Below are 19,547 nucleotides of genomic sequence, written 5' to 3'. Positions count from 1 at the left end.
AAGTTTCTGACAGACACGCAACAATATAAATAAAAAGCAATTCTCTCTTTTTCTCTCTTCATATACTATTAATACAATATTAATATATTATCATTATAAGGTAATAGTATTGATAAATATTAATATTAGTATCTTTTATTTATACTTTGTTATTTTTATTTTATTATCTCTTCCTTATTTATTTATTTTACAACAATTATAACTTATTTATCTTTTATTTATTTACTTATCTTCTTATTTACAATGATACTTTATGTATTTAATATATCTTTTTCATTATTTTTTTAAATTATAATTCATTAGTTTCTCTTTGAATTCAAATCAAGTTCTTTGTTTTTATATTAAAATAATATAATTTTTTTATTTTTTTAATTATTTATCTTTTATTTTTTCTTCACAAGCAACATCACATAATTATTTTTTTTTTTTTGGATTTTTTCCATCTTCAAACGGTAATATTCTTTTGATAATTTACTTTGATAGTTCTCATAGTTCTAACTATTTTTTGAACTTATTTTGCTGGAGTTCAAATAAAAAATTAAGTTATGAAAAATCAAATATTTTTTTTGATAATGTATATTTGACAAAGACGCTAAAATTAAATAAAATTTTGGAAATAAAACCGGCATCCAATTTAAATAAATACTTAAAAATTTTTTTGCTGCATAATCGTATAAGAAAAGAATATCTTCATTTTATCCTTGATAGAATGACATCTCGCTTAGTATTTGAAAGATGCGAAATTTCTCTCTTGCGAACAGAGTCACTTTGACCCAATCAGTTTTAGCAACTATTTTTTTTTATCTTATTCAAACCGTAAGACTATCACTGAGTGTGTGTAAAAAGATTGATCAAGTCTGCAGGAATTTTTCGTGGGACAACAACATAATTGGTAGAAAGGTCCATTTGATTAGCTAGGAAAAATTGTGTTTGCTAAAAAAGTTCGACAGCTTGGAGTTCAAACTAATCAGTAGTAAACAATGCTAATCTTATGAAATTAGTATGGAACGTAATGCAAAATATAAATGCTCTTTGAATAAAGGTAATCAGAAGGAAATATAAATGTGGGGAGAATACTATATCCATCATCAAGAAGTTTCAATCTTGTTCGAATACTTGAAAGGATATCACTCAAGTATGACCCAAATTTAAAAGGAATCGAGCACGATAGATCAATAATAATAATAGCATTCGATTTTGGAAAGATCATGGATCCCCGACGTGAATAAACTTGAAGACTTTGTTCAACCAGATATATCGGAGGATATCTTAAACGACATGGTCAGTGAATATGCAGTAAATGACAATTGGAATTTAGGTAAAATTGAAGAGGTTTTAGGAGAGAATTGGGTCCTTGTTTTCTCATCCTTAAAGACTTCAGAAGCAAACTTGGGGATGATCAGGTAGCGTGACTTCTTAATTCCAATGGTAAATTTAACATTAAGTCAGCATGCTCCCTTTACTTAAATGCCCCTAAGGACTCTAAGGCTAATTTATTTTTGAGAATTTGAAAAGTTGAAGCCGCCAAAGGTTTCGGATCTTTCTTTGTCTAGTTGCTAATGAAGCCCTTTTGACAAAATGAGATTTGAGTCCGCAAGTACATGATCCAAGAGGATACTTGTCTGGTTTGTAGTTCTTCTTCAGAGTCTTGCTCCACATTCTTCGCGACTGTAGAGTTGCAAAAAATATGTAGAAGAGCATAGACGCTTCATTGAGTTCTAGTACGATCTTTAGTCAACCCTTCTTTTCCTATTTGTTAAATAACTTACCATCTCAATTTCATTACCAAGACATTTCTTGACCCTTGTTGTTTACTTGCATCTTATGCTCTCTTTAGTATCATCGTAACAAGCATATTTTTTAGAAGGACAATGCAATAGATGAAGGTAAGATCCTAAAGAGCCTAGCAATGGAAACGACACAAATGTCCAACATAAAAATAATAGGGAAGCACTAATAACATAATATGACAGCAACTATGAACAAGTAAATATAGCAAGTAAAGCAATAATAAGAACACAACGAGATTTTAACGTGAAAAACTCCCTCAATGTGAGAGGTAAAAACCACGAGTTGTCCAGACTAATGAAATAGCTCCATTATAATCAAAATAGGTATAAGAGAGTCTCAAACAAAGCACAAAAACGTGCATATAACCAGCCAAAACATCAAAGCACTAAAGCTCATAAATGAGAAGCAAGAAAATGAAAAATACCCAAAAATAGAGCTGCTGTTCGAAGCCTATTTCTTCCTCTGCATACCTTCAATTAAATCTCTATCGTTCAGAATAAAGAATAGGATGAGAAAAATCTGTAGTCCAAATTTCATGTTGATCTAACGGTGAAAGAATGAGAAACTGCTATTCAAAGATTACTGCTCTATGTAAAAATGAAAAACTTATTTTCTCTCTTGTGAAACCAATTTATCTCACTAAAGACTTCTAATCAACATCTCTACCGTTCATAATGAAGAACAAGAAAAGAGGAACATGTAATTTAAATTTCAAGCCAATCCAACGGTGAACGAACCCAATGAGAAACTATCATTTAAAATTTACTGCTTTGCATAAAAACGAAAATTCTGTTTTTCCCTCTTCTCTCTCACTTTGTGGCTACTCTTTCACACTCTCAAAAGACCCCAAAAAATCTGATTAGGGTTGAGAGACTAGGGTGCAAGAATACACTCCCAAAAAGTTGGGCTTGGGCCTCACAAAGGAGAGAAAAAACCCAACAAATCTCTCCCATCTCGACTAGATGGAGGCTCTCGTCATTGAGGCGATCAAACAACATGTTTCAAGCTTATCTCTTGACAATGTTTTTGTCATCATATCAGCACCATTGTCATCAGTGTGAACTTTCTCAAGTTTCAACAACTTAGAATCTAACACATCCCGTATCTAGTGATACCTAACATCAATATGTTTAGATCTTGCATGAAAAGTAGAATTCTTGGCAAGATGAATAGCACTTTGACTATCACACAACAACACATAATGGTCTTGCTTGAAACCAAGTGCTACAAGAAACTTCTTCATCCACAACAACTCTTTACATACTTCAGTTGCTGCAATAAACTTTACCTCTGTGGTAGAAAGTACAACACACTTCTGTAACCTTGACTACTATGAAATAGCTCCCCTTACAAACTTGACCAAATACCTGAAGTAGATTTTTGAGAATCAATATCTCCTGCCATGTCTGAATCAATAAAGCCAACTAGCAAAGTTTTCTCACCACCAAAACTCAAACTCAAATTAGCCATACCTTTGAGATATCTCATAATCCATTTAACAGCATTCCAATGTTCTTTACCTAGATTAGAGAGAAAAATGACTTACAGTACCAACTGCATGAGCAATGTCTAATCTAGTACACACCATAGCATACATCAAACTTCTAACAGCTGAGTCATAAGGAGTTTCATCCATTGCTTGTTTCTCCTCATCAGTGGTTGGACACTGCTTGGTGCTCAACTTAAAATGAGGAGCAAAAGAACTAGTAACACATTTGGCATTATTCATGCCAAACTTTTGAAGCACCTTCTTTATGTACTTCTCCTGTGACAAATAAAGTTTCTTAGAATCTCTATAACGAGTAATAGTCATGCCCATAATTTGGCGATGTACTTAGCTAAAGAATATAATTTAGCGTATGAGGAAATAGATCAAGTAAAGAAAAGAGTTGTGTGCTTTGCTAAAAAACAAATCCATTGGATCCCCTCAAACCCTCCCTTCATTAAGCTGAATTCTGATAGCTCTGTTACAAAGGACAGTCAAGTGACTTGCAGTGGTATATTAAGAGACCATGAAAGTAAGTTCTTGGCTTGTTACCGTGCGAATTTATATAGTTGTATGGTGATTCTAGTAGAACTCTAGGATATTTTGTTGGGTTTGAACTTGGCCCTAAATCTTAGATACATTAATATTTGTATGGAAGTGAATTTTAAAATAGCAATAAGTCTCTGCCTTCAAAGAACCATCAAGTTGCATTCTACAAGAGTTTAAGTTTTCGCTATTAAAGATCGCTACAATAGGCCAAGTAATTGAAACATTCATAACGAGTTTTAAGAAACAAAAATTTGTGCAGATAGATTGGCATGGTAAGAATATGAATTTTAGTCGGGATATCATTTTTTTTTTATTTCTTCGTGTATTTCTTTAAGTATTCATGTAGAGTTCATTGAAATTACATTTTCTATTATAGTTTCTATTTAATTTTCTTTTTGTTTGGGCTTTGTACCCCGTTATTAAAAAAAATTATTTTTGTTAAAATATACTATTTTTGTATTTGATATTAGATGAATTATAAATTATTTCAAAAATAAATATTTTAGATTATTATTTTTAAAATCAACTAATAAAAATTTAATTATAAATTTTTATCTAATATAAGAATCAAAGTATAACTTTTTTAGTTATAAAAACTTAATAAAAAATTTGATAAAACTTTAAAGACTAATAAACTAATTAAAGCTATAATTTTTATAAGAAATGTTTGTATCTATTTACTTTGCTTACAAGAGTAGAAATAAACAAAAATTGATAATTTCTACTAGGATAAATTATCAAAACTGTATATGAAAATTCATATCGTTAACCAAAATAACTCTAAAAGATTTGAACGATAAAATTTTTTTTGAAAAATTTAAGAATGTGACCAAAATAACTAGATAATAAATATATATTTGAAATAAATTTTAAAGATTAAATTTTAATATAATTTTTTATAAGTACTATTAAAAAATAAAATATTTTTATGTTTAAATTTGATAATTTTATGGCAAGTAAAATATGAATGACCAATTATTTTTTAAAAACAAAAAGTCTAAATAAAAACTATGTTTTGATTTTTTTTTGTGTATATCTTCTAAATAGTTATTTAAACATTACTATAAAAATTTGGTTAAAATATATTAGTTATTTACTAAATGTAAAATTTTTTTGTTATTTATTAAAAAAATATAATATTTTTTATTATTTTTGTTCATATTTTTAAGGATTATTTGTATTGGCAGTATAAATTTTTTGTTATTATTTAATAATTTAATTTTCTTTTACTTACTAGCACTAGATTTTGTACTCATGTATGATCTCATCATCGTTTATCAACTCTTAAATTGGTAACAATGTAAATTAGAAAATAATCATGTGCATCAGTGTATGATATAGAACTAAGTATTTATTTACTATGTATTTATTAAAATAAAATTTTTATTATTAATAATATTAATACGTAAATTCAAAAAAACAGAAATTAATTTGGTTATGGAAACAATAATGGTGATAAACTTGAATATGGATGCATGGTGAGTTATCCACAAATGTGGACCTGCGTTGCTCAGTAACATGCAAAATGCTGGCGATAAAAAACAAAAATCTGCAACTACTGTAAAACGCAGGCTGTGTTTGGGTTGGGAAGGAAACCAGGTTGCGAAACGTGACCTGCATGCTGAGAGGAGTAGGTGTTGACCAGCATAGGGCTGGGCAAAACGCAGGTTACGTTTGTCAGCCTTGCACAGCCAAACGGAGGTTGCGTTTTGCAGCGTTCCTAGCTGCATGCGCGACACGTGTCATGGAGGGTGTTTACTTGGGTCCTTAAAAGCCAAAACGTAGATAGCTAGGAGAGCAAAGTAAAAAAACGAAGTAAGCTACGCTGAGGAAGAGTTGAACCTGAGTGAGGAAGCTAAAGTAAAGAAGGTTAAGAGTGAAGAAGGAAAGTGTGGGAGAAGAAGAAGCATACAGTGCAGCAAAAAAAAATGGTGCGAAATTTTACCAAACCAGAAGAACATATTATTGAGTATTTGGATCATTCTCAATGGATAAGTAATTTTTTTTAATATTTAACGATAAATATATATATATATATATATTCGAATTTTATTTATTTGTGTTGTAATTAGTACTATTGTGGTTATTAATATTATTATTATTAATATTATATTATTATTTATTTCTCATTATAGTTTAATATTATTATTATTATTATTATTATTATTATTATTATTATTATTATTATTTGTTTATAGTTGTGGGTATCATAATGAGAATAATGTATTAATATTTTTTTAATAATAATACTGTGTAATAATAATAAAACTGTTTAGCAAACGGTTTTTTTTAATAATGTTTAATTAAAAAATTATTATTTTTTAATAATTTATTAATATTTTCTAATAATAAGTAATACCATTTATTAATAAAATACCATTTAAGATAATGATAATATAATTAATGGTTATTATTATTATTATTATTGTTATATTATATTTGAGTAATTATTATGATAGTGAGAATAAGTTATTTTTATAATAGTAGTGTTTAGGAAAATAATAATAAATTATTATTATTTTCTAATAATAAAAAAATAAATAATACTGTTATTATTTTTTAATTAGTACTATTGTGGTTATTAATATTATTATTACTAATATTATATTATTATTTATTTCTCATTATGGTTTAATATTATTATTATTATTATTATTATTATTATTATTATTATTATTATTATTATTATTATTATTTGTTTATAGTTGTGGGTATCATAATGAGAATAATGTATTAATATTTTTTTCATAATAATACTGTGTAATAATAATAATACTGTTTAGCAAACGGTTTTTTTTAACAATGTTTAATTAAAAAATTATTATTTTTTAATAATTTATTAATATTTTCTAATAATAAGTAATACTGTTTATTAATAAAATACCATTTAAGATAATGATAATATAATTAATGGTTATTATTATTGTTATTATTGTTATATTATATTTGAGTAATTATTATGATATTGAGAATAAGTTATTTTTATAATAGTAGTGTTTAGAGTAATAATAATAAATTATTATTATTTTCTAATAATAAATAAATAAATAATACTGTTAATTAAATAAATGTTAATCATTTTTTAAGAATTTATTAATGTTTTTCTATTAATATAATAATAAAATACCGTTTAGAATAATGACAAAAATAATAATAATAATAATAATGATAACAATACAAAATTTTTGAATAAATAATTAATTGATATTATATAGAATTTAAATAATTATTTTTCTTTTTGCAGGCTATCAGGAATTTGTTGTCCAAGAAACTCGATCCGCCAGATACCTTTAACGAGGTAGCTGCAGCGGCACTGGCATTAACTGGGTTTCAACACGTTTCGCGAGTAGGCAAAATGAGAGGTCATTCTGCACTGTTGAGTGCCTTGGTGAAATGCTGGAGGCCGGAGACTCACACATTTCATCTTCCGGTCGGTGAAGTGACGGTGATGCTGGAAGATGTGAGCTATATTCTTGGTCTCCCGATTAATGGGGAGGCCGTTACGGGTAGATCAGACAGCAGTCACTAGTTTTTGCTGGAGAACTGCATTGCGTGTTTTAGTCGGGAGCCTGGTCCGCAAGATCACATGTTGGGAAAGGTTAATATTGCATGGGTCCGGCGGTGCAGAGACACCGAGCCGTGTGACACTCAGGAGTTTGTTGAGTGGTACGTCCGGGCGTACATTTTCTACGTGCTCAGAACAGTTGTGTTTCCGGATAAGTCGACCACTTCATTGAACTCGAAGTTTCTACCGCTACTTCGGGATTTCCACCGGATTTCAGGATACAGTTGGGAGGCAGCCAGTCTGACACACCTATATAGATCGTTGTGTCGTACTTTACGATACAACTGTAAAGAGATGGATGACCCACTGATACTGCTTTTTGTTTGGGCGTGGGAGCGTATGCCGCTCTTGGCACCTATACCCCGCGATCAGCTCGGCGATGTTGGTATTCCAACTTTGCATGATCTTGTGAAATCGTGCCCATGGTGCACGTGTGCTTGCCATTGTATCTCCTGATCTCCCAACATGTTTTCTTTCTAATCAAGTTAGCTTGGATAAGCCAATCACACCCTGCACCATACCCCTTGCATTTCGCATAGAATGTCTGTGGCTCAGACTCATACACGGTGTAATCAACTCCTCTAGAGATAGTGTAGCTTTTGATTGCAGATATCACCGACTCTCTCGAACCAAATTCCATTCCGGCACTAAACTCGCCATCTTCCGCCGCAGCGTTGCCTTCACCTACGACATGCGTACTATTAGGATTTGGTTGAATTAGTCCCACATTGCTTAGGATAGCAAATGGAGTGGGTGGCCTAGGCTATAAATATGAGGCTAAGTTCTCCATGTTTTTTGCACCAGTCGGAAACACTTAAAGCTTGTATCTAACTTTTATTTTCCTCTATACTCTTTGATTAGAGAGTGTTGTGAGGTGTAGTTAAATATTTGCTTTGAAAGTGTGGGTGTACTGGGGTGCCCGTGTTAGAGAGAAAGAAATCTATGTGTTTTAATAATTTTCACATAGTGATATTCTCTGGTTGTCATTTGACAACGGCCGTAGTTTTTTTTTCTCCAGTAATTGGGGTTTTCCACGTTAAATTCTTGTGTTGTGATTGTGTCTATTTTATTTCTCTGTGAAAGATATTTTCTCAAGGGGGAATGGTGTATTATTCCCAACATGTGGTATCAGAGCTTCGGTTCGGTGGGATTTATTCTTAGTATGCTCTGTGGTTGCAGCCTAGTCTGACCTTTCACATCAGAAAAGAATTTTGTCCTGTGGCTTGAGGTTGATATTTGGTTGCTGTTGTTGTTGCTGGAAGGCAGTGTGACACTCTGAGAGTGCAGTTTGGAAAGGTTCTGGCTAAGGAAAGACTTGGTATTTAAGTGTGTCCATTGTGACCCACCTCTCTTTCCTGGGGACCCTTCCTAGTGCACGGTCTACAGTTGAGTTATACTATTCCAGTATACGGCTACAACAATGTCAGGATATTCAAGTGCTGTGAAGGTTGAAATAGAGAAATTTGATGGAAGAATCAATTTTGGCTTGTGGCAAATACAAGTCAAGGATGTGTTGATACAATCAGGTTTGCACAAGGCGTTGAAGGAGAAGTATCCTCATGGTATTGCCGCACTGCCATGGATAAGGATAAGTTGTGGCAATCGGGTCCACAATTGCACACGGGCATTGGTTGGCATTGAGATGCAAGGTGTGTGGCGGAGTTATGTCGATGGCTGAAGAACTTCCAGAAAAAGCCAATTTGGAAGTTGTACCATAAATTTTCAACAAGGTTTCGATCTGTACCAAGGCAAAATGCTTGGAGTGGTCTAATTCCAAGTGAGTATACTTTCATGGTGGAGTATGATAGTTCTCTGAACTATGATTGTCGGTATAGACAATGGCAGCAAAGAATTGTCGGTGTTGACTATGGAAGCTGAAGATGTGTGACTATTTCAATCAAGGTGGAGATTGTTAGGATTTGGTTGAATTAGCCCACATTGCTTAGGATAGCAAATGGAGTGGGTGGCCTAGGCTATAAATATGAGGCTAAGTTCTCCATGTTTTTTGCACCAGTCGGAAACACTTAAAGCTTGTATCTGACTTCTATTTTCCTTTATACTCTTTGATTAGAGAGTGTTGTGAGGTGTAGTTAAATATTTGCTTTGAGAGTGTGGGTGTACTGGGGTGCCGGTGTTAGAGAGAAAGAAATCTATGTGTTGTAACAATTTTCACATAGTGATATTCTCTGGTTGTCATTTGATAACGGCCGTAGTTTTTTTTCTCCAGTAATTGGGGTTTTCCACGTTAAATTCTTGTGTTGTGATTGTGTCTATTTTATTTCTCTGTGAAAAATATTTTCTCAAGGAGAATGGTGTATTATTCCCAACACATACCACCATCCGTTAGACAAGGCAAATAAAATGCACACTAGTGGTAAATTGAATGAATAATCATAACATACCAATATTCGCATACTCAGGAAATTCCGGGGCATGCATGGCTTCGAGATCTAGAGTCTGCATAAAAGATGGAACACCAAAGGGGTGCTGGCTTAGAATCACCTCCGCTTCATTTTGTACCGCCAGATTACCTGCCAAGTCTCCGTCATCGTTTTCGTCGTCAACTTTGTAGTTGGCTTCGAACTCCTCTTCACTATCGTTGTTATCTTCTTCCCAATTTATATCTCCGAACTCATCAATATTGACCTCCTCGCCAACCGCATCCAGCCCCAACTGCTGTTCAAATTTCACATACAACTCTATCATTGGCACGTGAAATTGGGTTTGTTGATAAATATAGAACATCTACTGCATACTTGCATCGTCAGTGATGGACATTATTTGAAACTGTATCAGCCCACCAAATACTTGCACAGGATTCCTGTATAAAATACTGCTCACCCTTTTCGAAATGTGACTTTGTATGTTATCACAAAGACCGTTTTGCAACTCTACAAAATTCATGGCGCATGGAATAGCAAATGAAAATGGATATTCACAAACAAAAGTCACTCCTTCGTGTGTGTTGGGTATAATCTCTCCATTATAATATACTCGCAAATTTGCAACACCTTCCATAATTTCAACCTTACCTAACTCGATTTTTTTGACATAGGAAACTGTAAAAAAAAAGGCTCACAACTCTAACACATACGGAAGAGAGAGGAATAGGAGAAGAAGTGAAGTGAGGGACGCCAAATGAACTCCGGATCGTATATATAGGCAACAATCTGGATTAAAATATTTTTTTCTCAAAAAAACGCAACCTGCATTTTATGTTTTGCAAAAAAAAGTTTCTGACACCTGAAAAATGCAGGTGGCGTTTTGCACCCTTCAAAAATAAATTCTGACAGCCCAAAAAATATAGGATGCGTTTGTTGTTTCGAAAAAAAAAATTTTTGCCCATCCATAAAACGCAGGATGCGTTTGGACCGAAAAGAAATTAAAAAAATTTAAAAACCTTAAATTTTTAAAACGGAGGCTACGTTTTGTTAGTTTAAACAGAAAAAATAAACTATTAAAATTTGTAAAACGTCATTTACATTTTATTCTGACACCTTAGCAGTGGAATTTCTTTTCATTCTTCCATTTCATTGCACTTCACGTTTCTTGTTTTCATATAGAAAAAAATCAGCCTAAAAAAATATTACAGAAAAATAATAATAAAAAAACTAGTGTGGGGCATAGGAGTATTTACGTAAGGGTATGAAGAGAAAAAAAGCAGCCGTTGGTATTGTAAATGGGAACTACTCGTATACCGGGTTGGCAATAGATAGAATATGGTAGGATTTGAACTCAATTTTAATTTTATTTATGTCTTGAATTTATTACTAAAATTTAACTCATTTTATTTGTGAGTTAAAAATAAGAGTAAAATAATTATATAAACCAAAAGCAATTTAATATTACTTGAATTATCTAAAATAAAAAACTTTACTTGAATGTCTTTATGTATATATTTATATAAATCGAATTTACTGAATTCATTTTACATATTTTACTAGTAAATTGAATTAATGTGTATTGAATTACATGGAGCACTATATTTAAATATAAATCGAATTCATATAATTCGAATTAGCTATTGTAACACTAAATCGAATCTAGTTGATTCGATCTACCACTGCACATTACATATATAGTAAATCATTCGATTTACTACTACATAGCACATATATAATAAATCGAATCAAGCTGCACATATATAGTAAATCGAATCAGATTGATTCTATTTACTACTTGTAAAGATTATTGACATTTATTACTTTTAAAATATTATATCAATTACATATTGATATAATATTAATTTATCAATATGTAAATATATATAATTGGTCATTTTATAATGTAGTTGGTCATTTTAATTATTTTCCAATTTACATATTATATAAATATAGTTGGTCATTTTATAATGTATAACTATTTGTTATTTCTGACTTTGAAAAAATTTAAGTTATTTAACTCTTATGTCACCTTGGAAGACTATACTTTATATTAACTTTTTCAACATTAAAAGTTTAAGTAATGATTCTTTAGATGCTAATGAGTCACATGATGATTTTTAATAAATTTTTAGAAATCATTTATTGTTCCGTTTTAAATTTATAAGTTTATAAAAATGTAAATTTTTTAGAATTTGAACTATAACACAAAAGTTGAATTTCTATTCTTATTCGTTTTGATTTTTTGATATTTTATTTTAATTTAAATGGAAGTATTTTCTTATTGACATTTATGTTTTAAAGTTAATTAACTTAAAAGTAATAAATGTCAATAATCTGTCCAGATAATAAATCGAATCAATCAATTATATATGTGCTGTGCAGTAGTAAATCGAATCAACTAGATTTGATTTACTATATATAGTAAATCAAATCTAGTTGATTCGATTTAGTGTCACAATAGCTAATTCGAATTATATGAATTCGATTTATGTTTAAATATAGTGCTTCATATAATTCGATACACATTAATTCGATTTACTACTAAAATATGTAAATCAAATTTAGTAAATTCGATTTATATAGATATATACATGAAGACATTCGATACACATTATATTGAGTTGCTTTTGGTTTATATAAATGTTTTACCCTAAAAATAATCTAATTCTAACTTTATTTGCAGTTAATTCGAGGGTATTCGACCTTACTCACAATTTTTTTTTTGAAAGTCATAACAGGCTCAACACACTAGGTGGAGCATACAAGGTGAAAACAAAAAGTAGCAACTCCTATGTCATCTCTGGCATGGCCATCAACGACATGAATTTGTTTCATACCATTCCTTGGATTTACGGAATGATCTATCAATGCATTCCACCACTACCGTTGTCTTATTCTGAAAAATAAGTTCATTCCTACACCGCCAGATATTCCAGATCACGGAGAAAAATCCCAATAACCATGTTTTGCGCTCCTCTTTTCTCCTCGGCATTGTCATCCAACTCTCAAAGTGTTCTCTGATGGACCCTGTGATGCACCAAATCCGACCCACATGAGTAATCCATGCGCACCATACCTACCAAGCATACTCACACGTAACAAACAAATGTTGCACAGTTTCAAGTTCCTTGTTGCACATGACACAAATATTGTCATTCTGATCAATAATTCCAAATCTACTCAATCGATCCTTTGTATTAACTCGGCCTACTAGCACAAACCACGTAAACAACTCAACTCGAGGGGGCACTAGTCCTTTCCAAATTTCATTTGTGTACTTGTACCTTAGGATATCATCTGTCAGAGTATGTTCCTGCAAGACCTGCACAAATGAGTTAGTAGTATAAACGTCTTCCTTTTCAAATTTCCACACCACTCTATCTTGTACACTTGCTATCAATCTTACATCATGCAAGATATCTAGCATTTGATTCAAACTCTCAATCTCCCATTGGCAGAGTTCTCTCCTCCATTGGAAGTTCCACACCCACTCTATCCCATCCCAAAATCCACAGTCCCCAATTACGGATCCTTTATTATTTGAAACCAAGAAGAGTCTCGAAAAAGAATCTTTCAACTTCCCCGACTGTAGCCATCTATCCTCCCAAAATCTAGTTAGTCTACCATCTCCTACTTCCATAGCAAGTCCATCAATCATCTTCTGTCTGGCAGTGTGCTCTTTTATTTGCAGGTTACATATGTCTTTCCACGGCCCCCTTTTGCTGGTAAGACTTGAGTAGATAGCAACTGGCTCGAGTTCAGATTATTGCACGAGCACACAACCTTCTTCCATAATGGGCAGTCTTCCTTAGCGAATCTCCACCACCACTTGAACAATAAGGCGGTGTTGCGAACCATGGCATCTCCCACTCCTAGCCCTCCTAGTTTCTTCGGTACTTGCATCAACTCCCACTTTACAAGGGCCAGCCTAGCTCTTCCATCGTCCTTCCCCCAAAAGAACCTCCGTTGCAATGAAATTAATTTCTCCGCTACCGCAACTGGCATTTTATACAAACTCAGATAGTATATAGGTAGGCTATTGATAACAGACTTTATGAGGACCAGCTTCCTTGCTTTACTGAGAGTTTTTGCATTCCATAAGCTAAGTTTCTCCTCTACTTTATCGATAACCGGCTTCCATATTTTTACCAGTCTTGGGTTTGCTCCTAGGTTAATACCCAGATACTTCACCGGTAGAGCCGCCGCCTGGCACCCTAGTAACCCGCATATCCGATCCACCCACTCCTGACTGCAATTTACTGGAATCAAGCTGGACTTCTCAAAATTAATGCTCAAACCGGACATCACTTCAAAACACCTCAATAGTCTCTTGTAATTTCTCACTATTTCCTCCTCCGATGGACAGAACAATATAGTGTCATCAGCAAATTGCAGATGCGATAACTCTATATTATCATTTCCGACTAGAAGAGGGGAGATTCTCCTATTCCTTACCGCCTCCCCAATCATCCTATTCAACACATCTACAACAAGAATGAATAGGAAGGGTGATAAAGGATCGCCTTGCCGCAGCCCCCTTTTCATCTTGAACGGTTTCGACGGTGACCCATTGACCATTATGGAGATAGACGCTGTCCTCATACACTTTGTAACCCATGCTCTCCATCTTCTGCCGAACCCCATCTTTTCTAGCACAATATCAACAAAGTTCTACTTGACTCTGTCATAGGCTTTTTGGAAGTTCAGTTTGATGATTGCTGACGCCCTTCTTCTCAATTTTAACCACTGTACAGTTTCATATGCTATTAACGCTCCATTGTGTATCTTCCTGCCCTTGACAAAAGCATTCTGTGATTCTCCAACTAATCCTGGCATTACATTCCTCATTCTTCTTGTCAACACTTTTGATATTGCCTTATAAATGCATCCAACCATACTGATCGGTCTAAGATCCTTCATGTCCTTCGCACCCACAAACTTCGGTGCCAACGCAACCCAAGTGACATTGAATTCTGCTGGCAGCCTTGCTGTCTGAAAGAATGTCATCACAGCTTTAGTAAATTCCCCTCCAATCTCCTTTCAGCACCTTTTCATAAAGTTCATGTTATATCCATCGCTTCCCGGCGCCTTTGATGATTCACAATCCCAAACTGCATCCTTCACCTCTTCCTCCGACGGTAACACCTCTAACACTTGAGCTTCCTTCGTCTCCAATCGATTGACTAGACCATCTCGAAAGCTGATATTCGGCGAAGCTTCCTGTTGGAATAGTTTCCTATAGAAATCTCTAGTGGCGACTTTAATCCTTGCATGATTCCTTACCAATCTCCCATTGATTACCAAAGCCTTAATCCGGTTGTTCCTTCTTCTTGCTGATGCAATGTTGTGGAAAAATCTGGTGTTCCTGTCCATCTCCTTGGCATGGTGAGGTCTGGACATTTGTTTCCAGTGTATGTCTTGCCTCGTATACCATACCTCACAACATCTTACTAACGCCTTCCTTCTTACTTCTACTGTACCATCATAAACCCCAGAACTGACCATGTCGTCCACTTTCTTGATCTCATCCTCAAACTTTTTTTATCTTCTCAGGTATATTTCTAAAATGTTGCTTGTGCCATCTACCCAGCGATTTTGACAATGCCTTCAGCTTATCCAAAAACCGTGCATCTCCCAACCCCCTCCATTCTTCCTTCACCATCCTTAGGAAGCCGTCGTGCGTGAACCATGAGTCTAGGCTGTAAAACGGTCTTGGGCCCTGAACCATTCTTGTATCTTCCACTATCAATGGGCAATGATCTGATGACTGATAGGCCTCTTAGTTCTCCTCTAAGACGAGTATTCGGGTAAGCGTCCAGCCACTCCAAGCTCATTTATAGATATATAATATTATTATATAATTTTAATGAGCAAATAAATTAAAAATTTAATATAAACCGCAAAATTATTCTACAAACAATACAATCGTCCCAATATCGCATAAACAATATAACTATCAAATGTTTAATTCTACATAAAAAATTTTTGCTTAAATTAATAACACACAAATAAAATGTTATAATATAATATTATATTTATATATCACTAAAATAGAATTGATTTTTATATAAAAAAAGTATTATATTATTAATTGATATTTTGACTCAATAGTAAAGACTATTTTAAAATTAAATTTTTAATAATGAAAGTATAAATTATGAATAAAATTAAATATCTAAGAAAAAAAATAATTATATTAATGATTCTAACTAATACTAATTTAAATAACACTAAATTTTTTAAATTAATATAAAATATTTTTTTAATTTTAATTTTACAATAAATTTTATTTAAAAAATTCAAAAATAAATAAGAATTACTAGATTAAAAATAGAATAATTAATAATAAAAATTATTAGATTAAAATATAAATCTTTAAAAATTTATAAAAATATAAAAAATTATAAAAATTGTAAATAAAAATTTAACTCGTAAAAATTATTAAATTTGTAAAATAAAAAATATCAAAATGATGATAAAATAAAATTAGAAATAATATTACAAAATTTATAAAAAAATAAAAATAAAACAATTCTCTAATAAGATTTTTGTTAACAATTTAAATTTTAAATAACTAAAAAATTGGTATCTGAATTAAATTAATGATTTCAAAAATATTACAATACTTTTTAATAAAAATAATACTTTAATTTATGCTACATATTAAAATTTTAATAGATGATAATTCTTTTTTTTTTTTTTGGTATTTAATAGATGATAATGATAATTTATTCAAGGGACTAGATGACAATTTTTTTTTTTTTTGGTCCGAGTTTACGCCATTGTAAATTCCGTCAACGCAGTGCACAAGGCGAGTGGTGTTGTCACTTGTCACCTCTTTTCTTTGAATTTCCACCAACCCTTCCACTCTGTCTTTGAGTTTGACTCTCACAACAGAAAAAAACAAGAACCATGGTGGACCATTTCATTGTTTGCATTGATCGTATAATACCTTCCACCTCTTGTTTACCATCACCGCCGCACCATGATCATGTTCCAGAACAAGAACAAGCCTGCTCCTCCTCCAATTCTTCCTCTTCAAATTACAAGCGTCACGATGATGATGTGGTTGTGGAGTGTAGAATATGTCAGGAGGAAGATCAAATCCATTTCATGGAGGCCCCTTGTTCCTGTAATGGCACTCTCAAGGTATACTATAGTATATTACATTATTACCCTCTCGTTTTTCAAGTTACTCCCTTTTTACTCACATTCTGACGTTGCCTCTCCTTTTGTTATGTTCTGTCACATTGTGGAATGAAAAGTATAGTGAGCAACTCGTAGTGGATTGTGCCATGTTAATTGTTAAACTCGTATACTTATATACTTTCATTTGAATTGAATTGGTACCCTTAATTACCTAGAGAGTTCTTGGTATTATGTGGTCTTGTGATATTTAGTGTAAGTGGCCACTTTAAGGAGGAAAAAGGAAAGAATAGAAAGTTGTATGTCATTCTCTCATGTTACACTACTCTTGGAGAGTAAAAAAATGAGGCCTTTAAGTGTGGCAAGGGAGAGGCACATGGCCTCTTCTTAACCCTCGCATTCAGTCTGCTATTATGGTGTCTCACATAATCCATTAGTTTCAAGTGTTAGTTGGCTTTCAGTTAGTTACTCTCCCCAACATGTTGCAATCTTTGCATATCTTTTGGATACTCGTTGTCTTAAATAGAGACTGGATCATGAACATGGTGGTTCACTATTTCTTGGCGTGCAGTTTGCTCATAGAAAGTGCATCCAAAAGTGGTGCAACAAGAAAGGAAATACAATATGTGAAATCTGCAATCAGGTTGAAGTTTTTAACTCGTTCACTGTTTTTTTTTTCTTTGTTAAAAGATTGGAATTATGATCTCTCTATCTTTCACTCTTTCTAGGTATTTTCACCAAACTATTCTCTTCCAATAGTCAGAAGCAACGACATTATAGCAATTGATCTAAGGTAAGTTTGAGCTTGTATTAGATATCTGATTTTAACTAGTGTACCATTCCAAATGCATTTGAAAGGTTTTCTTATTGTCTGGATTACTGTAGCAGTGTAGCTGTTGTGTAAGCCTGGGAATTGATTGCTTATTCTTCATATAACTATTCTTTAGTTCTAAAATATGGCAAGAAAAGTAATCTTGTGCAGTTAGAAGCTTCTTTGAATATGGTAACAAAATTGTAGAAGTTGGACTCTCCATTAGTGAGGGAACAAATTGGAAATAAAAGCATAAATCAATTTGGAATGTTTGGTACTGAATAGTAGTTATGTTGGCCTTAATTCACTTTTGAATGATGGTGCTAAAATTTGTGTATCACCAAATGATCAGGATGATCAAAATTTAACCACCTTATTTTAAAGATTTTAATGCATACTTCCATTCGAGCATCTGAGAAGTTAGCTAGCCTTAACATCAATATTTTCATTGCCTAAATATAGTACCCTTGTAAACTTTGATCATTCAGATTTCATAAGGGATGTTGTTAATATGATACAAAGCTCGATGGACACTCCCTGAAGGCTAGAACTTAATTCATACACTTCTATAATTTCGTTACTATTGTGCTATTTGTAGTAATAGCTTTAATAGGAATGACTTTTTTTTCCCAGAAAGATTTATCTTGTTTCTATATACCAGGCAAGAATGGGAGCGTAATACAGATCTTCGTGTTGCTCTAACATCAGCAGAGAACCAGTTAATGCAAAGAGAATATGAAGAATATGCTATCACACAAACCAGTAGCATCGCTTGCGTCCGCTGTGCCACTCTCATTGTAAGGAAATAGTTATGATAAAGCTTTTTCTACATTCTTTATTTCGGGTATCATCTTTCGCTGAGGATTAATGTGACTGATGATTTATACAGTTGCTGATAGTCTTGCTTGTACGCCAAGCCTTAATGGTTACAACGAACTCTGCAACCAGGCGCGATTCATCAAGAATGTTTGATGTAAGTAGCATGTCAATTTACATATACAAGTATTTGGAACATAGTTTGTTGTACCAATTGACATGAGTTTTGAAATATCACTGTATCTGGATACGATGAAGGATGTACACAAAGGTGATAGATCAAAGAGTTCAAAAGAAGGATATATACGAAATTAAAGAAGAATTGAATGCTTTTTGTCCTTTTCAGCCAAATTGTTTAGCCTTTAGTAGTTTGTGTCGATGTGTGTCGTGACAAATTGATAATAGGACAGGCACAGAACAGCTTCAAGTTCCGAAATAGTAAAGTGATATTAAGGTTTAGAGTTTAGACACCGGTTAATTTAGTAATTTGAACTTGAATTGAATGATGTGCTAGTTGCTAACATGGAATGGTGAATGGCAGTTTGAGATGTCACTTCTTCAATTTGCCGGCATTCTTTTCCCGTGTTGCGCAATGGCACGTTCCTGGTATCTCATACAGAACAGAAGAAGACAGGTATGGCCTCGTATCACATACATAGAACATAGTTAATCTACGTATTAAAAATACTTGAAAAGAGTCAAATTCTAAATAGAATCCAAGCATTACATATGTTGAAAAGAAAGTTAAATAGTATAACATGATCTTTCTATCTTTTGTAGGGGTAAGCAAGGGAAGAGTACACAGATGCTGATAATTTCCTTTTCTTTTTTTGGGTCAACATTTTCCTTGGTTATCAGAGAAAAATTGTAGAAGTTACATATAGAAGCTACATGGCTTTTTGTATGTCAAATACTCAAATGTATTGAATTTGTACATTGTGTTAGATGATTAAAAAAATAAATAATAATGTGATGGGATCTTTATGGGAAATGAGCAAA

General features: G+C 32.7%; 1 protein-coding gene across 1 annotated transcript; it reads left to right on the top strand.

Moving 5' to 3' along the window:
- Window positions 1–16,545: 16,545 nt before the first annotated feature.
- Window positions 16,546–19,547, top strand: LOC107621659 (uncharacterized). Its single transcript, XM_016323684.3, has 7 exons — window positions 16,546–16,924; window positions 17,493–17,564; window positions 17,650–17,714; window positions 18,394–18,529; window positions 18,622–18,705; window positions 19,090–19,182; window positions 19,329–19,547. Exons 1-7 carry the CDS (start codon window positions 16,688–16,690, stop codon window positions 19,332–19,334), a joined length of 693 nt encoding a protein of 230 aa, XP_016179170.1. The 5' UTR covers window positions 16,546–16,687; the 3' UTR covers window positions 19,335–19,547.

The sequence above is a fragment of the Arachis ipaensis genome, chromosome B10 (assembly GCF_059453495.1).
Source record: "Arachis ipaensis isolate K30076 ecotype BB chromosome B10, ASM5945349v1, whole genome shotgun sequence".
NCBI lineage: Eukaryota > Viridiplantae > Streptophyta > Magnoliopsida > Fabales > Fabaceae > Arachis > Arachis ipaensis.
The sequence above is the reverse complement of the archived record's forward strand: the minus strand, read 5'-3'. Positions and strand labels throughout refer to the sequence as shown.